At 39.0% G+C, this 23857-nt stretch overlaps 1 protein-coding gene across 1 annotated transcript in view; it reads right to left on the reverse strand.

The window, feature by feature from the left end:
- Positions 1 to 23857, reverse strand: part of Rsph3 (Radial spoke head protein 3) — a 145812-nt gene that overhangs the window by 41607 nt on the left and 80348 nt on the right. The window contains exons 2-3 of the mRNA XM_067146269.2: positions 15663 to 15747; positions 10349 to 10396 (exon numbers count right to left, since the gene is read on the reverse strand). Coding sequence (XP_067002370.2) covers positions 10349 to 10396; positions 15663 to 15747 — 133 coding nt within the window. The remainder of the gene's footprint in view (positions 1 to 10348; positions 10397 to 15662; positions 15748 to 23857) is intronic.

Genomic DNA, 23857 nt, shown 5'->3' on the forward strand with positions numbered 1-23857 from the left:
TCGGCTCACCAGGTGAAGGTATTTCTATTTGACGCCCGTAGGCGACCTGCGAGTCGTGATGAGGATGAAATTGCGATGAAGACAACACACACACCCGCCCCCGTGCCATTGGGAATAACCAATTAAGGTTAAAATCCCCGACCCGGCCGGGAATCGAACCCGGGACCCTCTGAACCGAAGGCCAGTACGCTGACCGTTCAGCCAACGAGTCGGACATATTTCCCATTAAAGGAGGTCACTTGACTTTCTGTCCCGCCAGCTTGTTCCGATCATTCTTCTCCAGAACCACTTTCAACGACTTCTAGTCTTTCTTTATTACAATTTTCCTAGAGTCTTTCGCAACCGTATGACAGCACTTTTCAAACAAAGGTCTTAAGAATGACTTTATTGTCTTCAAACTGATGTGTTCTATTAGTAACGTTTTCTTATTTTGAAATACTAGTTTCGCCACCACTCTCTTTTTCTTGATTTCTGATAGGCAATTTTTTTAGAGTTAATAATGCTTTCCAAATAGCAGAATTCATTGATTTGTTCGATAGACGTACCACTTGAAAGTCGTATTAGCTTGTATTGGTTGTTAATTTTTGTCGATCACCATCAGTTTTTTCTTCCGAGTACTTTTTCTTAGCTGAAACTTCCCTAAGGGTTTGTGAAATACTATTACCGTTCTATTCGTTTCACTTTCGAAGTTAACTAATATCGCAAAATCATCTGCAAAGCAGATGCTGTGGATCAGTTTACGATTGAATTTCATTACATTGTTTTCTCTTTCATCTGAGTTCCTGCACCTTCAATGTAGAGGTTAAACAGATATGGTGGCAGAGGGAAGCCCTCTTCTTACTTTTGCTTCCCCTCTGGTTCCATCAACTTCATTGATCTCAGATGTATACAGTCTCAGAATAAGACGCCTGTCTTTTCAATGCAGTACCACTTTCACCATTGTCTCGACTTTATCAAACGCCTTTTCGAAATCAATGAATGTTACGAAGGTCTTTTTATTGACTTCTGGTTTTCTTTCTAAGATTCGATGTAATGCTATGACAACTTCCCTAGTTTCTTTCCTAGTTTTAAAGTCATACTGGTCATTGTCTAAAAGCTGCTACAATGTATTGTTGGTAACGGATATAACTTTTTGTCCTCTACTTATTTTGGCTGCTCTACTTCCCATTCTTGCAACAGCTTCGACCATAAATACCCTTTTATCTCCCATTTTAATGCGTCAAGGGTCCAAAGCACGGAACGCACAGACTGAACTGCAACCTGTTTTGATCTGTGGATGTTACAGTACCCGATCGTTTCCAGCACTTCTCCTTTTTCTACCGCTTTTTCCACACCTGTGGGGTCGCGGGTGCGAACTGCGTCGCACATGTGGATTTGGCTCTGTTTTACGGCCGGATGCCCTTCCTGAGGCAAACTTTATATGGAGGGATGTAATCACCATTGTGTGTTTCTGTGGTGGTTGGTAGTGTAGTGTGTTGTGTGAATATGAAGAGGAGAGTGTTAGAGCGGACACAAACACCCAGTCCCCGATCAGAAGAATTAATCAGAAGTGATTAAAATCCCCGACCCGGCCGGGAATCGAACCCGGGACCCTCTGAACCGAAGGCCAGTACGCTGACCATTCAGCCAACGACTCGGACCTTATCTTTACCTGCACACTTCATATTAAATATTGTCGCGGTATCACGGACTCCCAACCTTGGAGTTTTATACCCTAACCTGGGATCGATTGTTCAATGAAGTAGAAACGTAGAAAGAGTTAAATAGCCAGATTCAGGCTGGCTGCAGAAACTTGAAAGGGGTGAGAGGAGTGTTATGTGACCGAAGAGGAAAATTTGTAAGATTGCAGTGAAATCAGCGCTTACGTATTCAACTGAAACATTGCAAAAACAGGGTAAATACTGGTAGGATGAAGGTTGGTGAGATGAAGATGCTGCGATAAGTGTACAGAGTGACCAGGTGGGAAGAATTCCGGAATGGAAATATTCTATGTTCAGTGAAATTTTAGATGTGCCAAGGAAGATCCAAGAAGACATGCTGTAAAGTAATGGAGAAGGAGGTGAACATTGATTCTAATAGAGAACATAAGAAAACCCCTATTTTTTGTCACCATCTCTGTTTTGTACGTATAGTGCGGTTTCGTCAGTCCCCTGAATCAGTTCTTTCACAGCCATTCATATTCATGAACAGCACCTTAAACATTAACTGAGTTGCCAAGATGCAAAGAGCCTTAAGTCGATTGTAATTGTTTTCACAAACAAAGGGACACATATAATTTTTTATGTGCAAGAGATAGGATCACAATTCTTTCAGCATAAAATTAGAAAAAATATATTTGATTTTAAATTCATGCGCGAGAGAAGTGAATTTTCTATAGTCCTCTAGATATTTAAATGTTTAGTTTGGACATAAGATATTTTGCTGCATTACATTGTACATAGGGGTATTTGCAACAGTAAACATCTTAATGTAATTAATGGCATGTGCCACAGTACTGGGAACATAAACTTACGTGGACTGGAGGAAGGAAGAAAACCTGAAAAATCATTCAATTACTATATATCATTTCCATTTGTTTTATTCTGCTTACATTTCCGTTATTTTTTGACAGAAAAACAAAACTATTTCAAAACATATGAACTTAAAAAGCAGCACGTACTTTACATTAATTTAAACTACAATAAATAAACTTAATATTTCCACCTATTCAATTCAATTTTAATGCTGTTATTCAATTACAACATAATAAATATCACAGGACTAGTTTCAACGCGTACTTGCGTCATCTTCAGCTGTTATCGGAAAATAGGCAACCATATATATATAAAATTCATAACTTATCTTAAAACGTTTGGTATGAAAACCCATTAAATCTATAATTAAAACCTTTGCTCACAAAAACTATTATGACAAGTAAAGGACTTGCAAGTCGGTCGTATAATAAAAAGTCATTGGTTAAATGATATCCTTATGGACAAGCAGTTTTAGAGTTCTTAAATTTGTTGTGCGATTGATAAAATGTTATGTTCCATTCCACTACAGTGTGTAGACTGCAGAACCATCTTGAAAAACGTGAAGGTTTGCCTTATGGAATTTTCTGGATAAAATCTTCTATGTCCTAGGCCTATGAGGTGGAAACATTAAAGTGGCTTCTTATGATGTTTATGGAACCAATGTTTCTTAGTTCACTGCGGAACCTCAAACTGTACATAGTGCGTGGCTAGCAATAACATCGTCTCACGGAAGTTTGAGGTTCCGCAGTGAACTAAGAAACATTGGTTTCATAAACATTATAAGAAGCCACTTTAATGTTTCCACCTCATAGGCCTAGGACATAGAAGATTTTATCCAGAATATTCCATAAGGCAAACCTTCACGTTTTTCAAGATGGTTCTGCAGTCTACACACTGTAGTGGAATGGAACATAACATTTTATCAATCGCACAACAAATTTAAGAACTCTAAAACTGCTTGTCCATAAGGATATCATTTAACCAATGACTTTTTATTATACGACTGACTTGCAAGTCCTTTACTTGTCATAATAGTTTTTATGAGCAAAGGTTTTAATTATAGATTTAATGGGTTTTCATACCAAACATTTTAAGATAAGTTATGAATTTTATATATATGGTTGCCTATTTCCCGATAACAGCTGAAGATGACGCAAGTACGCGTTGAAACTAGTCCTGTGATATTTAACATGTTGTAATTGAATAACAGCATTAAAATTGTATTGAATAGGTGGAAATATCAAGTTTATTTATTGTAATTCTTAGTTCAATACGGAGAAATGAAATTTCTTACGTTAACTTAATTTAAACTGTCAAGTTTCAGCTGATCTAGTTGTCATTCTTCAGGCTGTATAAAATAATATGACAGGTTACCGAGGGAAAAGATGTTCACCATACTGGGGGAATACGGGATTAAGGGTAGATTATTAAAATCAATCAAATGCATTTATGTTGACAATTGGGCTGCAGTGAAAATTGATGGAAGAATGATTTCATGGTTCAGGGTACTTACAAGGGTTAGACAAGGCTGTAATCTTTCACCTTTGTTGTTCGTAGTTTACATGGATCATCTGCTGAAAGGTATAAAGTGGTAGGGAGGAATTCAGGTAGGTGGAAATGTAGTAAGCAGTCTGGTCTATGCTGACGACTTGGTCTTAATGGCAGATTGTGCCGAAAGCCTGCAGTCTAATATCTTGGAACTTGAAAATAGGTGCACTAGGTGAAATTTAGCCTTGATGTCAGTAGGTACACAACACAATACAAAGCTGGAAAAGGTAGATAATATCACTTATTTATGATGTGTGTTCTCTTAGGATGCTAATATATAGGTGAGATTGAATCAAGGTGCAATAAAGCTAATGCAGTGAGCTTGCAGTTGCGCTCAACAGTATTCTGTAAAAAGGAAGTCAGCTCCTGGATGAAAATGTCTTTACATTGGTCTGTTTTCAGACCAACTTTGCTTTACGGGAGCGAAAGCTGGATGGACTCAGGATATCTTATACTTAAGTTAGATATAACAGACATGAAAGTAGCAAGAATGATTGCTGGTACAAACAGGTGGGGACAATGGCAGGAGGGCACTCGGAATAAGGAGATTAAGGTTAAGTTAGGAATGAACTCTGTGGATGAAGCTGTACGCATAAACAGACTTCGGTGGTTGGGCCATGTGAGGCGAATGGAGGAGGATAGGTTATCTAGGAGAATAATGGACTGTGTTATGGATGGTAAGATAAGTAGAGATAGACCAAGCCGACGATGGTTAGACTCAATTTCTAAGGATTTAAGGATAAGGAGCATAGAACAAAATGAGACCACGGCACTAGTTGCAAACAGAGGATTTTGGCGACGTTTAGTAAATTGACAGAGGCTTGCAGACTGAACGCTGAAAGGCATAACGGTCTATAATGATGATATATGTATGTATTTGCTTTCTATCGAATTGGTCATTAATTTTGAGAACAGGAGCAAAAATAACTTTCGTGGATATAATGGCGTTTGCTGCATTTCCACTAGTATTTAGAGGCTTATGGATGTTGACATGTTGGTACTTGCATCTCTGTTTAGTGATTGGACATAAGGGTCTATGCAGCAAGCTTGGCAGTGGACATACGGGTCTCTGGAACAGTCATGTTCTTTTTTACCTAAAAAATAAGCAACGTAGAAGGCATTGTTGAAGCTCTACGCTAATGTTAATCAATGCTAAATGATGTGAAGAAGGAAATGGTGGTCTTATCTCAGTTTTCATTTTTTGTAGACTTAAGGCTCTTTGCATCTTGGCAACTCAACTATTGCACTGTAGTAGCCTAGTATACTGTATACTAGCTATTTTGGTTGACACGGGCGTATCCCCACCTGTCGTAACATGTCTTTGGATGGTCCACAGCGACACCCGTGGAGTACTTACAACACGATGAAACGATTTTCCTTGCTGGTGAGTGTGTTTACTTTCACGTTTCCATTGTGTCCAACACCGAGGTACAGTGTAGTCAGAAGGGTTCAAGTGCGGGCGATGCAGCGAAACGTCCAACCTGCCTCTCATAGGCGACGATGAGTCCTTACTCAAACTCATCTAACTGGTCAAAGGCTTGTAAAAAATATGTCATCGGGGCATGCTGTGTGTGCACTCGACTTAGCTCTGTGGCTCACACTTCTCGCACATTTACTAAGGCCTTATTCGGTGTTTTGCATTTATGAATGAGGGAGGGACGTATATGCTCCCTAGTGGCATTTTCGTGCAAGCAATACGCATTCAACGCAAATGGGACACATGCCAGCCTATGAATATGTGCTCGCACGATTCGTTCATGGTGCGCATATTTTCTTTTTTTACAAATGAGTAATACAGTTGTAGTTTTTTTCAGCAAGTGAGTGTATTAGATGAAGCAGATTGATCACTGACAATTTTACTAAATGATAATTGTCTCTAACATTTTTTTTAACGTTCGGCGTCCCGAACGAGTTCTTCATGTAATACATTCGTCCACGGGAGGTGTAAATTTTGAGATGGATGAAGTGAAGCTCCAAGCTGTTTCAAGTACCTAAAATCCACTGTATCAAACGAAGCTGATTAGGATTTCAGTGATAACTCCCGCAGAGGGCCAGCTGGCTGGTGAACTGGAAAAATTTGTTAGATGTACTCTGTGACAGAAGATTGTCCAACCTTAGTAGGAAGGTCGACATTCGCTAGTGAATGTTGATTATTTCAGTATTTGAGATTGATAAATTCAATTTATACTGAGAGGAGCAGTGGGAGTCAACACTCACGAAGAAAGGTTATCGTACGCTGTGCTTTCATTTATAAATAATGTATAATGCATAATACATAGCATTACTAAAAAAGACAAACTTTTCTTCACTTCAACAAACTATAACAGATATTCCTAATGTAAACAATTCAATACAGTTTACGAAAAACCATAAAACTGATAAGAGGAGTAGGATACAGAATAATGGGATAAGAAGTTAGGATGTACTGTATGGGAGCTGTCTAGCTGAGGTGGTAAAACCGTGCTGGGTTCGCTCGAAAGGACGCATTTTTCTATTCCCTGTCATGAAGTCGAAAAATTTAGAAACAAGATTTCTACTCCTTGAGAGGCATATGACCTTGAAGTTCACACAGTCTACACCAAAAGCGGGTAGGTACCAGATTAATTCCTAGGGGAAAAGGCCGTCAATGGCGGAGTTAACATAGTGTCGAGGTTATGAATTTTCTTTCCTTTCCAGGATCTTCTGGCCTCTATGGAAAGTTTCTTGCTGTGCTGTCCTGTATATGACACAAGAAGTTTGGATCTGGGGAAATGTGGTAATATTACGCATGTTGTTTAAACCCAACTGGGCGAAAACGATTCATCTGTGTTATTAATTTATCTTTGGCGTGAACGCGATTACCTCAGAATAACGAGCTACTCTTCATTCAGTAGTTTATAAGTTCAGAAAGTTTATGAAGAAAATTACTATGATTTCAATTGGATCAGTACGAAATGCTTGAAGAGAAGTTACAAAAAAAAAAATGCTCTGCAAATCCTATGTACAGTAAGTCACCGTAAGCCTGGTATAATTTGTGCACGGGGGCGCTAAGAATTATGGACTACATTCAGTATAATGACTTCTGAATTGAACAAAATGTGTGCAGGATGATAGAAATTCGGGTTGCGACTATAAGTTATTGAGTTACGAAAGACTGCCCACGTCCTTTCGTTACTCACAACTGGTACATATTTAGGAAGAACACAATAGTTATAGCCGCTTCGCTCCTCTATGAATATTGTATCTTGTTTATAATGATCTAAATTGAAATAATTCATTTTATAAATAATTGATTTAGCGTATAATTTCAATGTCGATACTACGGTTGTACACTACTGTTCAAAAATATCCAAACTCCACGAAGGACTAAAGTTGAGCAGGTTTAATACCGTATGTTTTACTGTGCTGAAGGTGATTATTGTGTAAGTGGAAGTACAACTTAACACTAATCAGAGAAAAAAGAGGAAGAGGTCTCACCCTTCGAAGCACTAGGGTTCTAGGAAGAAAGGGAAAGCTTACGAAGGACATGAAAATGAAAGGCATCCTTAGGGCATCCTTAGCCTCATAAACTTAAGAGCATCGGGGTCAAAGCAGTACAGAAGTTGATCAAGGGAGGTCGGAAAGGAAGAATGAAAGGGACGAGCGTGGCATAAGTTCATGGAAGCGACGTCGTACTCAGCTAGGGTCTCATGGTCGTCAACCCAAGTACAAAATTCCTGAGGGATCATCTTTAGCTGCCCCTTACGACAGGTAAGGTAAGTTATACCGTATATTTAGTACTTTGAAATGATTAGACTTGTGTTTTCATCGGTCTGGGTGGTGATAGTGGTGGTGGTGATGATTAAGTTAAAGTACAACTAGGCCAGCATCCTTTATTAACACTAATCAGAGGGAAGAAAGGAAGAGGTCCCACACTTTGGAAAATGAAGGTATCGGCAAAAGAAAGAGAAGGGCCACGAATGTAGAGAATATGATAGACTCCGTAGGCCTCGCAAACATTATACGGAAGAGAACAAAAATTGCCCAAGGGAGGTCAAGTGGAAACAACGCTAGACTCAGAGAGGTCCCGTTTTCACCATCCCACTGTTTAGAGTTAAGGCCCGGAGTTACCCTTTAAGTCGCCCTTTATGACAGGCAGGGGATACCGTGGATGAATTCTACAGCCCCCACTTACAGGGTTATCTTCGATCTAGCCATAGTAGGTGTAGATTCATAGAATAACATAAAATGGTAACAATCGTTTAAATACGTCATATTTTGGGGCCAACCGTCAGTATGGTGTCCGGCATATCGGCGGAAATTCTTAACAATAATGTATTGGCACCTCTACTGTGTCCGACCCGTTGGCTGAATGGTCAGCGTACTGGCCTTCAGTTCAGAGGGTCCCGGGTTCGATTCCCGGCCGGGTCGGGGATTTTAACCTTCATTGGTTAATTCCATTGGCCCGGGGGCTGGGTGTTTGTGCTGTCCCCAATATTCCTGCAACTCACACATCACACATAATACTATCCTCCACCACAATAACATGCAGTTACCTACACATGGCAGATGCCATCGGAGGGTCTGCCATACAAGGGCTGCACTCGGCTAGAAATAGCCACACGAAATTATTATTATTACCTGTGCTGTGAATGTAAACTTAATCAATTTATTTCTATGCAGGAATATAATACACTAGTCACTTCAGAGCTTATCATATTTGTGTTCGATTGTAGAAGTCTCACGTCCGATTTTCGCTTGGATCGAGGGTCTTTCATATTAAATGGTATGATCCCTTTGCTCGGAAACTGAGTATTTGTGCTATCCCCAACATTCCTGAAATTCATACACCACACATAACACTGTCTTCTGCCACACGAGCACGCAGTTCCCATACACGACAGACGCTACTCATCCTCATCGGACGGGCTGCCTTTCAACGGCTGCACCAGGCTAGCAATGGTCATACGAAATTATTATTTTTTTACCTCAGTGAGAATTATTTCTTTACATTAACAGCCTTATTAATGTTTGTCATGTCATGAAGGTCATGTCAGAGATTTCTAAAACATTTTTGGATTGACTGCGGCTAGGATAGAAATTGTGGCGGCTGCCGAGGCCTGTCGCACTCCTCTGGGGCAATGAACCTTCTCGAAGACTGTAAACCCCGAGTCCCTTAACGCTTGGGCAATGGAGGATCGTATTTGTATTTCGTAGAGCTTCCTCGTGTGAGGACGTGAGGGAGCGTTTACACCTCGTTGTGGCAGCATTGACAACAGTTAGTGTCCATGGTCCTTCCTGGATTAGCTAGTACGGCCGCTATGTTACCTGTCAAGGCATCACGACATTCGCTACAAGATAATCCTTGAAGGTGACTAACCGATTGATTGGCTGGAGAATACTGACGAAAAAGTAAAACTCCTTTCTCTGTCTGTGGGAGGTCACACAACTTTCTATATTCAACTTCTCTAACTTTCCGGGGTCTAAGAAACCATCCTTTTTATTCAACACGCTGTCATCTAGTATTGGATGAGTCCTTTCGAATATTTGAGGCTTTTGTCTTTTGATTCCCTTGTATTTAGTATGTAAGGACCTCTGGATTTAAAGAGTATTGTAAGGGCATTAATGCGTTGAAGAACAGTCTCCGAACACGAACGGAATAGTCCCAGTCCTTTGAATTTCTTAGGACTGTATAGTATGGTGCCCGGCATATCGGCGGAAACTTGTAAGAGATCTTTCAATGTGTATCCGATCATTTTATCTGAATCTTTGAGGAATTTTACAGGAATTTGCTCAGAGGGATTTGTTTAGAATTGGTAAACAAGAGATGGACAATTTGAGGTATCTAGAATATAAAGTTTTCATTAGTTTGTAAAAAGAGGTGAGGATGTATCTAAATAAATAATTGAAACTTGAGAGGGGCGATGATACTCTCAAAATTAACTCCCAAATATTTACTCGATTCCTCCGGAAAAATGCTCTAAATGCGAAACAAATCATATGGATATTCATATGATTTTCACCTTAGTGTACTATACCGGAAAGTTGAGTAGGGATATCTATTACACAAGAATGACAATCATACAATAATTCATGACTTTCTCATACATCACATGCACTAATGAAATTTGGCAACAACTTCTCCGCTTTCTACGCAAGTTTAAAATAACATCTACATTCAGAATTACTTCAAGGCATCATCAGGAAAATGTGTTGCTAGTGCTTTAACTGTATCTACTACATGGTTACTGCTGATGTCAGAAATGTGCTGGCTGGTGACAGAGTGCTTTGTCTAAACTACTTGATAAGTTTATTGGTAAGATACTTACCTGAGACAGCAATTTGGCGTATCCAAAATATGGATTCCATTTTGGCTGCTGGTTGCGAAGAAAGATAGATTCTTAAGAGACAAGCTACAGTTCATACATATCACACAGGCAAATACAGCTAAACACCACTTAATTACTTTTAATGACTGTGGATCTGCAAATATCACGATACCCATTGATAATAAGGCTAGTAATTATATAGTGCTGACTATCATCTTGCTCGTTTTTATTTATTTAAAATTACACATTATTAGAATTATAATTAGTGGTTGTAATGTTGATAGAAATACGTAGTTAGCATGGTACGTGGCGAGAAGACTGCAGTATGTGAAATATGCACCACTGTAGTTTACCACTCGGCGTTTTGCCATGCCCTAAACATGTTGTCAATTTAATCGAATTTAGAATAACGCATCAGCTGCGCAGGTAAACGTTACTACGCCACTTTCTTCACTTTATTCCTATAATGAACGAACATGTGAGGATAAAAATTATTGAGCATATTTTATCGTGAACTGCGAAATTTAGATTGTGTCTCTGTCGTCAAAGTGAACGTACGACTGATCGGCTGCGTAGCGTAGTTTGTGGGAACTCAACTCTTATTCTTATGACTTTAGGATGGAATCCCGCCATAGTCTGTTGGTATTTAGCTTATAAGAGTGACCCGAAGATGTAGATTTATTGACGCATTAAGGAACCCTTACCACGATGAAAATCGACTCTTGGGCCTTTTTAAGGTCGAAGACACTTTAACGTATAGTATTTTTATTGATTTTTTCACATATAATTTCGGCCGCTTAGAACCACGGTTAACCTTTCTGGATTTCCAGTTCTCCATCTCGGTGGAGTGGTACATTTATAAATTATGAGGAGATCAACAATCCTGCCTGATATTTTGGCATTAGGCATTTCCAGCGAGATGACCGTGAAACATAAGACAATGATTCTTCATAAAAAGCAAGATCTTTTTAAATTTAGAGTACAGCTTTGCACTTCCCAGACGATATCATTCATCAAAATGTGGACGTGGGCAGACGATCTTCCATTCAAATTTCCTTTCTTTTATTTGGATCCACTCTATCACACCGTGGTGAATGAATGAGTGAAGGCCAAGCACTTAGCATCACAGAGCGCGTCACCACCTACTATTGTGGTGTAATGGTGGTTTCGGCATACCATGAGATCGATTCTTCTTCTTATTATTATTCTTAATTATGAATTTTCTAGCTTTCCTACAAGCATAGATCTACATACTTTACTCCTTCACAATTCTATATCTTCTGCATTTTGCTCTTAAACTCTTCTAGTTACCCTCCTTCGGAGACCATACATCAACTCTTACCTTCGGTTTCCCTGTTTCCTGCTGCCCTAGGATTTCCACTTTAGCATCATTTAGGAAATTCTGTCATATGCTATCCTTTCCACGAATCCGATCCATTTTAATCTTATTTCTTCAAAAACACATTCTTTTATACCTCCACAATTCCTCTGTTTGTAGTGTTGCTTACTTTATTCAACCTTTACTTTCTAACCACTTTCCTCCAAGAAATAATAATAATTTGTTCGCTTGTTGTCTATGTTTCAGTTCCATAAAGCAAACTTCTGTGCATCTGCTCCTCTGTTTATTTAACCCCTTTAGACCCAGGACCAGACGAAGTAAAACAAACATTGTACTTTATTTCTTGACACATAATTGTCTAACAAGCTAACAAGCAAACATTAAGGAAGGATAAATAAAAATATTTTAAATTTTTTTTCTCTTCTTGTTGCTGTCGTGTACCGACCTTCCAGGGGCTCGAACCGGCCGACTGCCAGATGGACGGCAGCCGGGATTCGCAGGTGAGACTCGAACTCAAGGTGTCCAGGGAAACAAATTAGTATTAGAATAATAATCATCGATATGAGACACCTTGTAGTATCAGAGTAATTGTATAATAATTATAGTCAGAATTAATATTTAGAAGGAAGAAGGAACTTTTCAAGAAGTTACGTGTAGTGGAGAGCAGCTTGTGAAATGCGCTTACGAAAGCTTGTTGACCACAACGGATATTTACTTGTTTGTTTGATGTGGACAAACCGAGTTGGTATGCGAGCCGGGCGGCCGATGTCCGACAAAGGGATAAAGCCCCAGTACAGTTGCACTTTAGACAGACGAGGAAAGAGAAGTACAAAGTGAGACAGAGACAGTAGTGCCCAGAGGGCAGCATGTACTGGGATAACTATTTGAGAATAATTAGTTGAGGGCGTCACCAACAAGGTGAGCAGCTAAGTAACGCCCATAAGATTCAACCCCTAGGATAGTGGGAAGGGATCGACCTTTGCTTCAGGAGAAGAGATATAACCCTAAGCCAAGATGGCGCGGGGCTCTCTCCCAACCAGTAATTCGTACTTTCAGAACGAGGCTCTTTCGAGCAGTTGTTCGTGTCAGGAAGTTTTACGTGCCGCAGGGCAAAATTCAGATATACGCGTAGTCGTAGAGTAGGCGCGTGGAGCAAGCTCTCTCCTTTTTCAGAACGACATGTCCAACTTGTAAATACTTGTATATAGTAGACTTAGTCGTCTTAGGAAGTAAAAGACAGTGGAGATTATCATTGCTTTCATTTCGTGAGTTGCGGGACAGAGTCGAACCTACAATTACCTCCCTACTTACCGCTCGGCAGGACAGGTAATACTCCAACATCTAACTGCCTGGTGACCAACCTACAAGAACGTTTCTCAGGACAGGTAGGTCACGACATTGCCAACCCAGTCAACACCCATCTAATACTGTCGAACATGTTCTTTGGCGTTTCATTAGTTCATGTCACCAAAGAGTTGGTTGGAAACAGGAAGAGCATTTCAAAAACGCCAATAATCATTGATTCAAGAATTTAAAAGGACACTACAATGGGCACAATACAGCATCTGTTATCCAGAAATTATGTTTCACGCATTTCACCCTTCAATTTTATTACTGCCGTGAATATTGATGATGGATGCCTTGACTACACTATTTAGTTTACAAGAAAGAAGATGGTCTCCTATTTATTCCACCGCAATTTTGCTTCTGTGGTATCCTATTTCCTGGCAAATATGGCGGAAATTAACAGTGTTCAGGTGGAAGAAAAAAGGTACGTGGATATATATATTGACATTCCAAAATATATTTTAAGGAGAAATTTAACATCATTATTTGATACTCCTGAATGTTTGCTTGTATTGTAAAATATCCATATTTAGCATTAGAGAGGATATTCATTTCACGGGGCCATTGTGACACATGTCATTCATATTGAGTGTTTCCCAATATTTGCACTGTGTTACGACATGTTTGGCTATATTATTGAAGAAATGGGTAATGAATACAGTAATCAACTACTAAAGAGAGAGAATAATATTAGAAGATCACGAAAGGCCATACTCATTAAAATGTAAGCTAATACGAAGACATCTTGAGTCTGTCCACTAATCTGGATATTTCTGAACATTTCACTCCAGTCTGGTCTTGTTCTGGTGTAAGTAACTACATGTGCAGATTTCATGAACTCAGGGTTCAAAAATTTGGTCGTAAAGTCACAATTCAAATAACATTAACCGAATAATTAAGAAGTGAATGTGCGCATTTGTGTAGAGCCTATCTATGATCTGAAGACGTTAAAATATTTCTACTTCATAATGCTGAATTTAGTATTCCAATAGTTCTCCTGCTATCAATTACTCTTCTCTCAACTTCAGACGCACTTGTAACATGTCCCTTATTCGGTTTCATGGCTAAATGGTTAGCGTGCTGGTCTTTGGTCCAGGGGGCCCCGGGTTCGATTCTCGGCCGGATTGGCGATTTTAACCGTCATTGCTTAATTCCGATGGCCCGGATGCCGTCTTCATCACTAGAATTCATGATAGGTAGGGCCCCATTTTCATAGATGCACAGGTCACCTATGCGGCATCAACCCGAAAAACCTGCACCAGATCTCTTCGGAGGCTACACGCCATTGTTATTACTATCTCCCTTAATTATTGATCACAAATACTTGAATTTACTGTCTTAATTCCTGATTTCCGATCTTCAACATTGTGTCGGTATTTGATTCCATCTTCAAATTATAATAACGAGGATCACATAATCTCATTGTATTCATTTCTTGTGGCAATAATCCACAACGTCACGAAGATTAAAATATACACTGCAATGATAAAGGTTTCTACTAATTAATATCAAATTTTCATATTAATTGACATATCTTTTTGGTATATGTCCAGGAAAAAACAACCAAATCATCACTGGCAAGTGCGAAGTACAACGGTGATTTGATTCCAAAATTTCTTAGCTTCAGTACTGTTATAAACTTCCGGCACGATAATTCTTCACTGCTGTATCTTTCAATTTAATATTGTAGATTATCTGTATAGCACGGATTTTCATTGGAAATTCCCTTCAAAGGCGTTCAAGTTATAATATTCCTATCGGTAAACTTTTAATCAATGGTAATTGGAGCTAAAGTGCATGTACTAATGCCATTTTTAAATAAAAACTTAGCTTTTGAATTAATATGTTAAGTACAGGGCAGTGCGTGGGTCAAGTTAACTGAAAAATGAATTTATCTGACAGATGCTTATTCTTAATTCCTTCTTTAAAACGTCTCCCATTTCAAAGGCCGCATATCGAGCTTGAATAATCCCGTATGTATCGATTTGAGGGCTTGTGATATTTGTAATCCACGTCCTGAATATTTTAGTTAAAAGCTCTACAGCTATACTACAAGAATCTAGCAATTACGTCAGATTTTGAGAGGAATATTTTATGCTCTAAACTAGTTATAGTTTAATATGTACTTTTAAGAAATTACTCATATATTTAAAGGCAATACATTAACAAGTAAAAGGATGCAAGTAGTCTAAGTTTTGAAGTTACAAACTTAATTTAGGTTTATCATAATGAATTATAAGTCATAATGCACACAATGCTTGCATGTCAAGACGTGTTTATTATATTGAGAATGCACTAGTGAATAAATTAGAAAGATACTGTACAATCCTAATATAATTTTAATATAACAGATCATATGAAAAATATATATAAAAAATTAGGAAGGGCTCTACTGAACAGTAGACAATGAACACTTTGCAACGTGTTCAGAAAAGAAGTCTTTTTAATAATGTAAGGAAAACTTGATTCATTTTAAGGTAATACTTATTAAAATGTTCATAGGATTGTAGACAAGAAAAGTGAGGACAAAATAATAGAATATTTATACAGACTCTATTAACTATAAATAATGCTTCAAGAAACCTTCCACAAATCCCTAACTCATACTCTACTGTACTTAACACGCACTGGGATGGGGTGTTGGGCGAAGGTACTTCCACGGACCACTCGACGGTCGAACATGATGTTTCCGTACGGCACCGGTCCATCTTGTCTGAAATAAAGAAATAGCGTCAGTATCAGAGCACAAATATTATTTTCTACAGTATTTGGTTTGTCAGTTTTTGAATACTAATTGATGTAAAGAACGAGCAAGGAATGTTCATTCTTCTTCATGTGAATATTAAACCAATCAGTAAACTATTTTAATTACATTATTATATTCCGTGAAACAATTTGTATCATCGGTCATGTGTCTCTGTATAGCCTAATTTCTAAAATATTAATGTTAAACAATTTAGGATATATCGTAACTGTTAGTTATACCAAATTCCTTTCATGTGGACCATGACGTGGAAGTATGATGCCATGTAGATTCATTGATTGCATCATCCATGCTATCCCCGACAAGAAAACTATCCCACTTGAGCATTTCACAACATCTGGTTCATATGCGCAACATCAATTGCTAATGGGAAACCATGTTTATAGAAGAACGATAGAATGTATGTATTTGAATGATGCGAAAAGTATTTGTCCTTGGAGAGGAAGATAATCAACAGGAGACAGGGGTTATATTTTGTGTTCAAAAAACGATCAAAGCAGACTTTTAAACTTTCACTACGAGCAGCGAATGAAGAACGAGCCACTGCACTAATCACAAAACTTGTTTCCATATTCGACGTTGTAAATCATCAACTATTGCAGAAACTCTACTGAATTACCGTGCTGTATAAAATAATCGCCATGGATGATTTATCTCGCCGAAGGAGATAGTTTTTGATATACTGCACATGAAGTTTTGCGATAAGTGCAGTAAATCGTTTTTAATTCGCTTCTCATAGTACAAGTTAAAAGTCGGCTCTCATCATTTTGTTAACAGATAACCCAATTATGAAATGTGATTCCTATATGGTATTATCCTGTTCATAGACAGAAGCTGTTCGCATCACCCAAACTTTCTGTTTTCCAACGGACAATGTTTTCCATCAGCATAATTACACTTATGGACCAGAGTTTGTGGGGCACTTTCAACGGTATCAACTGGGGCTATTGTTGCTTTACGACCGTAGGTATAACTTTAAAGTGCCTACATGGTCCCCCGGGTGGTGCTAAGTAAGCAGCGACATCGGCTGCTGGATGGAAAAAAGAAATCATCAGAATGTTGGTCGCCAGGGTGGGAGAGGTGATGATATACAATATCTAATCATTAGATGGGTGCCAAAATATTGAATTCAATTTCAGATCTCCCGCAGTGTTCAAATTGAGTGCGGGCATATTTTGCTATGATAGCGATTCGTCATTTGGGTGGGGATGTTAAACCTCGAGTAGACCCCTTGGTGTTATTCCAGAGGAATAGGCTATGTTCCGACACAGGGTTTCACCCTCTCCCTGCCTCTTTATCATCATTCCACATTCCAGACACGCAGGTTGCCCATGGGTGTAAAGTAGAAAAACTTATACCAAGTGAGCCGAACAAATCCTCACACACTCAAAACCATACGATAAATGGAATACATTCAATTACAGAAAGTGAAAAATAAAAATCCACAGCCTGTTTCCAGTCATTCGACCGGGTCAGGAATGGAATGAATGAAGCCCCATCTAGCGGCGAGGATAGGAATTGTGACGGCTGCCGAAGCCTGTCGCACTCCTGTGGAGCAACGATTAATGAATGACAGGTGAAATGAAATGATATTGGAGAGTGTTGCTGGAATGAACTACGACAGGGAAAACCGGAGTATCCTGTCCCGCCTCCGCTTTGTCCAGCACAAATCTCACATGGAGTGACGAGGATTTGAACCACGGAACCCAGTGGTGAGAGGCCGACGCGCTGCCGCCTGAGCCACGGAGGCTCCATTCAATTACAGAATTTTGTTAATCATAGCAACAACTTGGGTGTACTGTAAATATGTTTCATATTCCTTTAACCTAGGGATACCAACGGGGCAGAGCGGGAGATTCCAAACTCAGTGAGCGAGCTGTGCAAAGACAGCTGCTGTCCGAGTTCCTGACCTGCAGCAACAGTGGTCGATCGAATTCCCCAGTCAATGACGCATACTCCGATGTAACACGCATTAAAGGGCTTTCGACCATTAAGGCGAGACATTAACGTAGGATACGAATATCGACCTGAATCGCCAGCAAGGTACAATTAAGTAGTAGCAAAGAATATGAAGGGTTGAGTAAAATTGTTGTTGTTGTTGTTGTTGTTTTAGTTTAGTCATCAGTCCGTAGACTGGTTTCTTGCAGATCTTCATGCCAATCTATCCTGCGCAAACCTTTTTATTTCTACTTAACTATTACATACCACGTCTATTCTAACCTGGTCGTCATGTTCACACTTTGGTCTACCGCTACTGTTCTTACCAGCTGCACTTCAATATAAACGTAACTGAATAAATCCTGACTATCTCAAGACGTCCTATCATTCTATTTTTTCTTATGGTCAAATTACGCTGAATAGTTCTTCTTTCACCAACTCGATTCATTATCTCTTTCTAATCCATAATCCCACATTTTGCATTCTTTTGTAACACCACATTTCAAAAGTTTCTGTTCTCTTACTTTTTGTACAAGTTATTGTCCAGCGTTCACTTCCACACAATGTCGCTCTCCATAAGAAAGACTTCAGAAACATAATCCTCACAAGCAAACCCTTGTAGGGCGTGAACAAATTTCTTTTCTTAAGAATTGCCTTCTTTGTTAGCGTTCACTTTATATCCTCCTTACTCAGGCATAATTAATTATTCTGCAATCCAAGTAACAATATTTCATGCGTCACCGGACTTTATTTCATTCCATTATTTTTTTTTTCGGATTTATTTTCCCTTTCTAAGACTGTGTCAATGCCTTCAGCAATTTCTCCAGATCTTCTGTAGAATAAGATAATATAACAATATAATCGTCATATCAGATTAGCTCTCCTTAAACTGTAATTTGTTTTCTAAATTGTTCTTTAGTTGCATTTACCGCTTGTTCTACGACAAAGTTACTTTACAGTAAAGTTCTAAATGACTAGTAGCGGATGAAAACGAAAATTCACAGCCTGTTTCCATTCATTCGACCGGGTCAGGGATGGAATGAATGAATAAAACCCCCATCTAGTGGCGAGAATAGGAATTGTGCCGGCTGCCGAATCCTGTCGCATTCCTCTGGGGTAATGATTAATGAATGACAGATGGAATGAAATGATATTGGGAGTGTTCCTGGAATGAAATATGACAGGGAAAATCGGAGTACTCGGAGAAAAACCTGTCCCGCCTCCGCTTTGTCCAGCACAAATCTCATATTCAGTGACCGGGATTTGAACCACCGGTGCGCTGCCGCCTGAGCCACGGAGGCTCTTGACTAGTAGCGGATAATAAAGATTTTATATTCGTAAATGTCCGACTCGTTGGTTGAATGGTCAGCGTAATGGCCTTCGGTTCAGAGGGTCTCGGGTTCGATTCCCGGCCGTGTCGAGGATTTTAACCTTCATTGGTTAATTCCAATGGCCCAGGGGCTGGGTGTTTGTGCTGTCCCCAACATCCCTGCAACTCACACACCACACATAACACTATCCTCCACCACAATAACACGCAGTTAACCTACACATGGCAAATGCCGCCCACCCTCTTCGGAGGGTCTGCCTTACAAAGGCTGCACTCGGCTAGAAATAGCCACATGAAATTTAAAAAAAAATCGTAAATGCTCTGGTCTGTTCTGCCTTCACGTTAAACTTCTCTTAGAGAGGTCAGCTATTTGCTTTACCGTTCCAGTCTACTCGAAGGGAAATGTTGACGTACCAGTTTCACAACATATACTCTTTGTCACTTCTTACAATAATTAGTCAGAATTATTGCTGTAACAGCCTTGCATTCTTCATTCCGTAATCTACTGATACTCGTAAAACATTTCACTAATGTCATATGAGTAATTTTCGAGAACATTGAAGATTACCCTTGAGGGGTTTAGCGACAAGGGCTTATTTTGCCAGTTTCATATTGACTGAGAAATAAGTTCCCACCATCCACAATATCCTGCACAACTGTTCAAAGGCTATACATCTTCGGCTGTTGTTGGCTTTAAGCTCTCCTAGGAAGAGAAATAAATAACGAGGCATCAACAATTCTGGTTCTCACCTGAAAGGTTCACTATGAATCCTATCGAGCGCTGACTAGACGCTATTGAGACCACGCATTATTTAACAGCCGCGGCCAGTGCCGCTGCTGGGGTCGACATACTCCACATGCAAGCTGCAGTCTTATCAGTCTACCTCAAGGCCAAGCACTGCAGTAAAAACTGTAATAAACAGTACAATTATTGACACTATCAAACTTGACCTTCATTCTCTCAGCTAGCAAGCGTTGTGCCCTGCCGTTGTGTGTCAACTATGGTATTACAGTGATTCTGATCGGACTGTAGAGTATACTAAACGAACATTTATACTGCTATGCTTGAGGTACCTCATATCAATCACAAAATATCACCTTAAGACTGGCAACAGGTGGTCGATCTATCTCTGATAATTTCTCTGATATAAGAACTCGTACTGGAGCTGTGTAAATGATCTTCTTCCTGGTCGTATTATCAATTTATTGCGGTCGTAAATTCATATGGATTTGGCCCAGTTTTACGGCCGGGTGCCCTGCCATGCACTAACACTCTGTGTATTTCCGTAGTGGCTGGTAACATCGTGTGTTGGGTACAAAAAGTGAAGAGAAGTTCATTAAGATGAAAACAAACACTCAGTTAACGAGCAAAAGAAATCAACCATACGCATTTAAAATCCCCGGCTGGGAATCGAACCCGCATCACTCTGAACGAGCGTTGAACATTCAGCCAAGGAAGCAGACGATTAGAAGCTTGAACGTTTGGTCCTAACTCTATAATATCCCACGTGACATAAACTCATTTAAAGAAGTACACATCATGAAGGAGCCATCGCGGGTACAGGCACAGGGCATGGTATAAAACAGCATCAACATTTTGTACCACACCAAGCATTTATTACAGTGTAACAAACATTTGCATAATTCACTTGGTACGGGTATTGGACGACCTGAAGCAGGGAGACACGCGGTGATACAGTCGGGCGTGGAACAGCTTTATTCACCCTGAATGAAATGGTAGTTTAGGGGGAAGTGCCTAACAGTTAGTTTTTAAATTCCTATGTTATTGATCCTATCGAAAAGTACTACATAAAAAAGAGAACACAATTTCCGATCATTAATGTTTTATTCAGTTTTAACGTACCGACTATGATAAGAGCGGTATTTCAGAGTCGGAAGAAAACTAAATGTGAAGGCGTACAATATCGAAAGCGCACAAAATTCATCAACAATAACATTATCTTGACCATTGTTTGTTGTGATATTCTTTGTCTCTTATGCTGACACTCCAGTTATTCGATCCCTACTCTGAGGCACTGATTGGAATGAGCAGTGTCCACACTTAACGGAATAATAGCAGAGGAGTGTTCAAGGTTCACGGCTGTCTACAGCCTGGTTATTCCAGTCTAGAACTTTGGACTGTTAGGTCGGCAGCGTAGTACTGTTCGTTAAAAGTTAGAAAAAATGTTGTTTTTCATTTGTTCGAGTATTTCATGTGATAGCATTGCTTTTAATCGCGACATTCCTACTGGCGTCATTGTAATGACCTATGTTGATTTCAGTTGAGAAAACCACAAATGCAGTCTTTCTGAGGATGAAAAAACGTAGGTGGAGAGTGAGTGTCTGCCATTATAATGAAAACTCCCCAACTTTACCGTGACTGATGGTACGCGAGAGGGCCTACCATTACAATGAAAATTCTCTTAGGCCTACCCAGTCTTCAGATAAGAAAAGACGTTTGGTGACTTCTCCGTCGCGTTTCTATGGTAACGTTAAGAGCTATGCAATTTAATACACTCTTACTGACAACGTGTGCACTACCTAACCTAGAATTCTGTATACAATGAAGAATTCCGTAGCGAAGCACGGGTTCATCAGCTAGTTTCAAGTATAAGTAAGTTTACACAAAAGGAGGTAAAGGAAACGTCATTGATTTCTACTATTACGTAATGAGATAAACCTTTATAAATACCTTCTTCAAAATATGAATAATACTGCACAAAACTACTCAGCATACTGAATACACATAGCTCTTCTGTTCAGTGATTGTGTCGTTCTTTATAAATGAACTGGCTGTTACCCGCGGCTTCGCTCACGTGGATGTCGTAATTTGATAAAAGTAATCATTCCTTGGTACTGCAGTAAGACACTTTCTGAAAATCTATAAAGTACAAAAACTCACTGAAAAATAATTTAGTTTCATTTACTCCATGTCAGATACATCCCTCTCTCAAGTCGAAAAAAATACGTGTTTCTTTATTTTCAAAGGAGATTTAAAATACCAACTTTTACGTTTGTAACCTATTCAGTTTTTGAGATATATGTATCCTCATTAAAAGATCTTAACTCCTTTTTCACTTCCTCCCCCACTTTCCGTCAAAACAAAAATACGAGTTTCTCTATTTTAAAAGGAGATTCGAAATACCAGTTTCCACATTTGTAACATGTTAACTTTTTGAGATATACTCATTTTAAAAATTTACCCACGTCTTCAATTCTTTTCACCCCCTTAAGTGGATTTTCTGAAAACAAAATAATAAGTGTTTCTTTATTTTTAAAGGAAATTCCAAATACCAGTTTTCACGTCTGTAACTTGTTCAGTTTTGAGATATAATTATCTTCATGAAAATAACTCAACTCCTTCAAATTTTTCTTTGAAAAGTCGCTATACGTCGCACCGACACAGATAGGTTTCATTGTGACATTAGGACAGGAAAGAGCTAGGTGTCAAAATAGGAAACCACGGAAAACCATCTTCAGGACTGCCGAAAATGAGGTTCCAACCCGATATCTTCCCAATACTAGATACTGGCCGCACATAAGCGACTACAGCTATCGAGCTTGGTACACTTCTCTTCACCCACCCCCCTTCACCCACCCCCCTTCACCCACTTAAGTGAAATTTCCGAAGAAAACGTGTTTCTTTATTTTCAGAGGAGATTCCAAATACGTTTAAGAGATATACTCATTTTAAAAATTCACCGACTTTTCACTTCTGTCACGTCTCCACCCCCACCCTCAAGTGGATATTCACAACCAAGAGAAATACGGCATTCCAAATACCAATTTTCACGTCTATAACATATTCAGATTTTGAGATATAAGTATTCCCCATTAAAGGATTCAGTTCCCCATTTCAGTCCTTTTCACCCCGCCTTAAGTGGATTTTCCGAAAAAATTCCTGCTTCTTTATTATTAAAGCAGATTGCAAATATCAATTTTTACGTCTGTAACATGTTAAGTTTTTGAGATATAAGTATCCTTACAAAAAGGATTCAACCCGTTATTCACTTATTTTTACTCTTATTACTCTTATTTTAGGAAAACAAAAAATACATGTTTCTTTATTTTTAAAGGAGATCCCAAATATCATTATATTCATCTCTATTTTCACTCCGTTAGCGACGGGATATCTAAAAAACCTTTCTTAGTTAGCATATGCACTGTAATATAAATGTGTCCCCCCCCAGAATTTAATTTCTTTATGTCCAGTAGTTTTGGCCCGGCGATGATGAATCAGTCAGTCAGTCAGTCAGGACATGTTATTATATATTAGAAAATAACAGTAATAATAATAATAATATACATTGTAATAATATAATAAAGGAATTGTATTTGTATAAATATAAATTAAAACAAAAGTACTTGGAAATTTTTTTGAGGAATTTGTTTTCCTCATTTATCTGGAATGTTCTCTCATTGATATAGTTTTCTAAATACCATGGTTAGCCATTGAATCACATGGTTTGCAGGTCATACATTATGCTGGTGAAGGTAAAAAATGATATAAAGTTTCCATCATTCCTTTCTAAGATCATCCAGAAAATCAGTCAGGATAAGGTATATAGGTTATTTGTAACCAAAAACGTTTTATTGAACGGCACGAGCTAGAAACCATAAGAGTGCGTTCCTTTTCTTGCCCAACTGCCGTGAAACATCAAATTGCAGGATTCCTTATTAGAGAAGATTATCGGTCTCTGTAGGCTATCCTATATTTTGTCGATGACCTTCGACGTCCATTTCCACATTACAGCAACATTTATGCTCATAGTAATCCGGTAAACCAAAGTA

This window comes from Anabrus simplex, chromosome 1 (assembly GCF_040414725.1).
Source record: "Anabrus simplex isolate iqAnaSimp1 chromosome 1, ASM4041472v1, whole genome shotgun sequence".
Taxonomy (NCBI): Eukaryota; Metazoa; Arthropoda; class Insecta; order Orthoptera; family Tettigoniidae; genus Anabrus; species Anabrus simplex.